Below are 6,000 nucleotides of genomic sequence, written 5' to 3'. Positions count from 1 at the left end.
CCTTTAGGGCAAGCGAAAAGAAAGAAGAGATGTTGAAGGAGAGAGAGGTTGAGGACTGACACCGAGCAAAGACCCGGGTCCTGGAGGAACTTCACGAGAAAGAGGGGCCACACGACTGTCCCATCCCCATGTTTGGGCAGATTAATGGAGTCGTGGCTCCCTCGCTTGAGTCCTGCCCCGGGAGGGGACAGTATCTGTTTAGATTTGTGTCTAAATTTAAACCCTGATCGCCGGCCTCCTTCCCCAGCTCCCCACCCTCCCCGCCTCCTCTCTCTCCCCTCCCCTCCCTCCTCCTCCTCCTCCTCCTCCTTCCTCGTTCTCTAGCGCGGGGCTGGGGCGGCCCGCAGTCAGCCCTGCAGCCGGCGAGCCGGGCGTGCAGCCGCTCACTTGCGCTGTGCCCGCCGGAGCCGAACCCGGTCCAGACGGGAGCAGAGCGCTGAGCGGGGATCGAGAGCCCGGGACAGAGCGAACGCGCGCTGGCGGCGCTGAGTCGGCACCTGGAGGACATGGAGGTAAAGAATCCCGCGGCGCGCAAGCAGGGTCCGAGCAGGGAGCACGAGCGAGGCTCAGCGCTGCGGCACTCCGGAGGCTAGCCCCCGGCCTTTCCTAGGGGACCCCTCCCGGCAGGCAGGGGGTCGGCCGGGAGGACCTCAGGGAGAGGGGAGGGGCCTTTCTAGAGGTTCAGCTATTTTGCTTAGGGACTCAAATGCTTCAGAAAAAAAAAAAAAGTTAGGTGCTATAAACTTTGTAAATGGACAAATGTGTGAGCAAAATTTCTGATTTAGAAATCAGAAGCCGCTGGATCTGCAGAGATGAATATTGAAAGAGAAACAGAGCTGTTACCCTGAGGCACAGCGTCTATGGGCTTCCCTTTTCGATGAAAATTGAGCTTTTAAAAGTCCGGTTGCCCTCTTGCTTCTCAGGTCCCACTTTTGTCTGTCACATCTTTCAGAACTTTCTGGAAAGCTCCCCTCATGGGCAAATGGCACTATTTCTGATCAAACTTGAGACTTTCCTGTATGTCCCTGCATGCACTGGGGTGTGCTGGCTACATATCTGTGGGGGGCTCCAGGGTGAGGCCCACCACTGCTCTGCCTGGGGTTTTCCTGGGACAATTCCAGCCAGTGGGATCCAGGAACCACCCTCCACTGGAGGAGTGGCTGGTATATTCCCCTCCTCCCTGCCTTTAACATATTTTGAGGCTCCCATGGATTTTCCCCTTGAAATAGACCTGACATTTAGCCCTAAGCCTATTTTAGCTAGATTTAGGCTTGCTTTTAAAAAGAAGGAAAGCAAAGGTGATTCCCGTTTTCAAAAGCTGAACTGCTGCTCCCAGTGCTGTGGTCTCTTCCCTGTCACTGCTCTACACCAGAACTCAGGTTGGCTCTTCTAAGCAATCCTCACTGCCTGCAAAGCGCTGGGACTTCTCTGTGTGGGCAATAGGTCTGTCCTGGGCAGTTGCAGTCAAGTGTCCAGCTCTATCAGTTGTCTTCAGGGATCAGCTTCAGGGAGTCTTTATAAAGTGCAGGGGCCCCTGGGATCCGCCAGAGGCTAAGATGGGCCCTCTGGAAACATCTGTAAACTGGGGAAACTCCAGGCAGATTAGGGTTGGGAAAGGGTGAGAGGGAAACCCAGCAGTGGGTGATCACCAGTCTACTCAAAGATAGCCTAGAGCAACAAGATCTTTCCTGGCTGCAGCTTCAGAACCAAGAAGGCAGATGGCTCTGGGAATGCCCATACGAACAAGAAGGTTCCCAAAGTTGCTTTAAGAGTTGGTTTCCTCTTCTGACAGTACAGGGTGCCTCAGGCCTTAGCTAGAGGTGCAGTGTAATTTAGGACCTCTTTAATCTCTTGCAGAACTGGATGGGAGATAAGAGCAAAGCTCTTAGGCTTTGAAGCAAATTGCTTACTGTTAGAGGGCCAAATTTGTTCTCAGAAGACACAAGGGAATCCTTCCAAAGGTACTTTCTTCTTCAGTTGAGGAAGGAACAGTGTGTGGCAGAGGCCCTGAAACTTGCCTGAGCAACTTCCTGTGTGGAAGTGAAAAGTGGGGTGGCGGGGGAGGGGGTGAAAAGAGAAGTGAGTGGTGAAAAGAGAAGATCCCCTAGTCTGTAAACATATGTGTAGTCATTGATAGGGGATTCTGCCAAGACAGGAGCACTGCTGGCCAGTCAGGAAGCGTGTCAGTCCACACTGAGTCTGTACAGGGCATGGATTTGTGGGTTGGCAGTGACTGCTTTTAAAGTTCTTTTGTCAAAATGCCTGAAAAAAGCACTCCAACAGCTAACACTGGTAAAGGAAGTGGAGAGGAAACCAAGAGGCTGGAGAAGTGACATTTCTTTAGCCAGGAAGTAAACTTTTTCATGGTGGGACATGATATCCAGGAGTGGGATTTGGGAATTTCTGAAAAATCTCAGAGTAAAACTCTTTTGAGAGGTGAAACCCACTTTTGAGACATGCCACTATATTTGATGAGAAATGGAGCTGCATTACTTCCCAGTACTAGTAATTTATACCAGGCCAGTAAGTCTATGGGGTTGCACAGAGTCGGACACAACTGAAGCGACTTAGCAGCAGCAGCAGCAGCAGTAAGATTTACTCAACATTCATTCTCTAGAACCCATTTAACTTTTGGAAGTCTTTGGGGAATCTTTTTTTTTTTTAAGTTACTTTACTGTTATCAAAAATATCGATCATTACTTCAACCCTCTTTAAGCCCTCTGGAATAAACAAGAAAAGATGTCTTTTAAAAGCTCACAATCCAATAGGGAAAATAAGACTAATCTTGTCATGTGCCTAATTTTCAAATGCAAAAGTGCCTTAAGGTATGGCATTTGCAGACCCTAAATTCTATAGTATTTCAGTATTTCTTGCATTTCTGTGTAAGACTCAAAAGAAGTCTTAAAAGAAAGGTGGGTGGTGAGGAGGAGAAGTCATAAGAAATGGATGCACGGAGAACATGCCAGCTTTGTGCAGAAAAGTAAGCCAGTTGGCTGGAAAGGAAGGTGAAGAAGCAGAGAGAGGAAAAAAAAGAAAGTAATAAGATAAAAACCACAGGGCCTCCGAGTATATAGTGGATCCTGCCCAAGTGGGTGAGTGGGAGCTGGAATTCAAGCCATCTGGAAGAAAGGGTTACTTTGCTTTGTAAAAAGTCTCCTTGCCTAGCTGTACCCCAAAGGGATGCCTTTTTCGGATTCAGACAGAGGCTAGCTGCAGGCCTCAAAGCCAGATAGTGGATGGCCCTGGATTCTGCTCCTTGGACAGTAAGAAACTCTAAGTGGTCTTGAGTAAGATGGCATCCACCTTGTAGCAGGGATGATATGGCAAAAATGCCAGTGTATAGAGTGAACAAGGAAACCAGACTCAAGAGCTACTCTGAGAGTCCAGGCATATTGTGACTTTGAGAGAGCAAGAATGAAAGAAATGGAAGAATAAAGACCATGTGTTACATAAGAAACCGGAAATGACTTCTGTGTTTGAGCTCGTCAGGGTGCACAGGTGAGTAGGGTTCTCTGAGATGCCAAGGCAGTACTGCTTTTACACGTTTGTAATAAGCCTTTTGTAGGCAGCGACTCTCTTACTGGTCTTTAGGTCTCCAGAAGTTTGCACAGTGCCTAAATCATATAATTCCTTGAGACGAGCTTGCTTGATAAATGAATTAACAGAAACAGAGAACTCTTCCCCTCTCAGTCTGCAGCTCAAATATCTCCACCTCGGGAAGCCTGTACAGATGCCCTCAGACTCTACAGCACACTCAGGGCACTTTTTTCAAACTGAATTAGAGTACTAGACAAACCTGTAACTGTCTGCTTACCTGGTTCTCTCCCTGGAAAATTCCTCAAGGACAGGGGCCATATATATCTAGTGCTTGATGGCACTCAAATGCTTGTTGAATGAGTAAATAAATGGTTGAAGATGGGAAAAAATCAATTTAAAACAACAACAACAAGGTTTAGATATGTTGGTTTAGGTTGTTCTAACCAGGAATGTCCAGCCTCCCATGAGAAGTACAGGCCTTTTATGATGAAAATATGATTCTTCTCTAGAAGAGATGGTAGGTGAAGTTACTCTGGATAGGAACTCAGAATGGAGAAGTGTATAGTAAAGAAAGAGCTGGAGACGTTGTACATCAAAATCAAACCAGTACTCTTCAGTTCAATTCAGTTCACTTGCTCAGTCGTGTCCGACTCTTTGCGACCCCGTGAACCACAGTACGCCAGGCCTCCCTGTCCATCACCAACTCCTGGAGTCCACCCAAACCCATGTCCATTGAGTCGGTGATGCCATCCAACCATCTCATCTTCTGTCGTCCCCTTCTCCTGCCCTCAATCTTTCCCAGCATCAGGGTCTTTTCAAATGAGTCAGCTCTTTGCATCAGGTGGCCAAAGTATTGGAGTTTCAGCTTCAGCATCAGTCCTTCCAATGAACACCCAGGACTGGTTTCCTTTAGGATGGACTGGTTGGATCTCCTTGCAGTCCAAGGGACTTTCAAGAGTCTTCTCCAACACCAGTGCTCTTAGTTGCTTAAATATAAGTTGTAGGTACTACCGTTTTTAATTTTGCCACTGAACATGTAATGAATTTCTAATTTAGATGGACAGAGTTAATGAGCCCTTTTCTCTGAGGTAACTCCACAGTCCTTTCTAGATAGTGTCATTCATCCATTTATTCAGTATTTATTGGGCATTTATTATGTACTGGATCTTGAGTGATGAATGTCAGTTAAATACTCCCAGACTATCTTGTCATCCTCACAGGTTATCAGTATTACTAATGAAAGGTATGTGTGTATGTGTATATACTGATACATATAATGTATTCATTTTGTAACCTACTTTTTCCAATGGTATCTTTTTACTTCATTAATATTGCGGGGCGGCGGGGGGGATGTTGTGCCAGGAAGCTTGGAGTCCTAACCATTGGACACCAGGGAGTTCCCATACTTCATTAAATATTTTCTCCCACAGTTTCACCAACAGCCGTTGCTGGTTTTGGACCCACCCTCTCACTGAGCCATATGTTGGCTGCTGACCGATGGGCCATAATAAGGGATTGCTTGGCCTCTGGAAGCTGGATTTTGGCTCAGTGGACTTGCAGGCCTGCCCAAGTACCCCCCACATTCCTGTCTGGCTCCCACTCTGTGGGACCCTCAAAGTACCACTGGCTTCCACTTAATAGACACTTCCATTCCCAGGACCACAATGACAGGGAAAGTTCCAGCAGGCAGACTGGAAGGGCCCAGGCGCTATCACAGGAGGGGGTGAGCACACATTCCCGGAGCAGAGTCAGGTTTCAGAGCCCAATCCACAGCGTATCTGCTGACAGCCAGGGGAGCCAGAAGCTGGCGAGTGCGGTTCCGTGGGAAATCTGAACACTGGAAGCTCAGCAGCCTGGTAATCTTATCAAGGCCTCAAGAAAACGTTTTGGTTCCAGAGAAATCTGAAGGCAAATCTGCCATCCTACAGTAATAGTTTTAGGTTTGCAGAATCAGCTTGACCAGCTTGACTCAATTCATTAGAATCTAAACATCTCAGAGCTCTGGGTGGAATGAAACGATCTCCAACTGCCATATAGTGAAGGAGGAAACAAGACACAGAGATTGAGGCTGCCTAGGGAATTAGGCACCACTGAACCTTTGGAAAGCTGCAGTTTTTCTCTCACCTAGTTTTCCTCTCAGCCTAAACCTTAAGAGGTAGAATGGTTGGTTTCATCACAAAATAAATATCCACCTCATTTTGGCCTTCAGAGTCAGGCAGATGTTTTTAATCACTCTGTGCAGAAGATATAATGGAACTGCTAACACAGTACCAAGGTTTGGTCACCAGCATCAGTATTATTGCTCTGGGGACGCAGAGGAGCTCACCTACCCAGTGGATCTACCTGAGTCAGACACTGCCCTTATACCCTTGTCTTTTGTGGATTGAGCTCTCCATCTTTTTCCTTTTAGGTTTCCTGAATATCTATCTCCTGGGAATTGTGGGAAATGACTGCTGAGCTTAT

General features: G+C 47.3%; 1 protein-coding gene across 2 annotated transcripts in view; it reads left to right on the top strand.

Moving 5' to 3' along the window:
* The first annotated feature begins 316 nt into the window (after positions 1-316).
* The window catches only part of RCSD1 (RCSD domain containing 1), a 72,012-nt gene continuing 66,328 nt past the window's right edge, over positions 317-6,000 (top strand). Inside the window, exon 1 of one of the 2 annotated variants that reach the window (XM_027526498.1) lies at positions 317-512. In XM_027526498.1, the coding sequence (XP_027382299.1) occupies positions 507-512 (6 nt within the window). In that variant the 5' untranslated portion in view covers positions 317-506. The remainder of the gene's footprint in view (positions 513-6,000) is intronic. The other variant, XM_027526489.1, reaches the window with a different exon arrangement.

This window comes from Bos indicus x Bos taurus, chromosome 3 (assembly GCF_003369695.1).
Source record: "Bos indicus x Bos taurus breed Angus x Brahman F1 hybrid chromosome 3, Bos_hybrid_MaternalHap_v2.0, whole genome shotgun sequence".
Taxonomy (NCBI): domain Eukaryota; kingdom Metazoa; phylum Chordata; class Mammalia; order Artiodactyla; family Bovidae; genus Bos; species Bos indicus x Bos taurus.
Note: the sequence above shows the minus strand (reverse complement) of the source record. Positions and strands in the feature narration are given on the sequence as shown.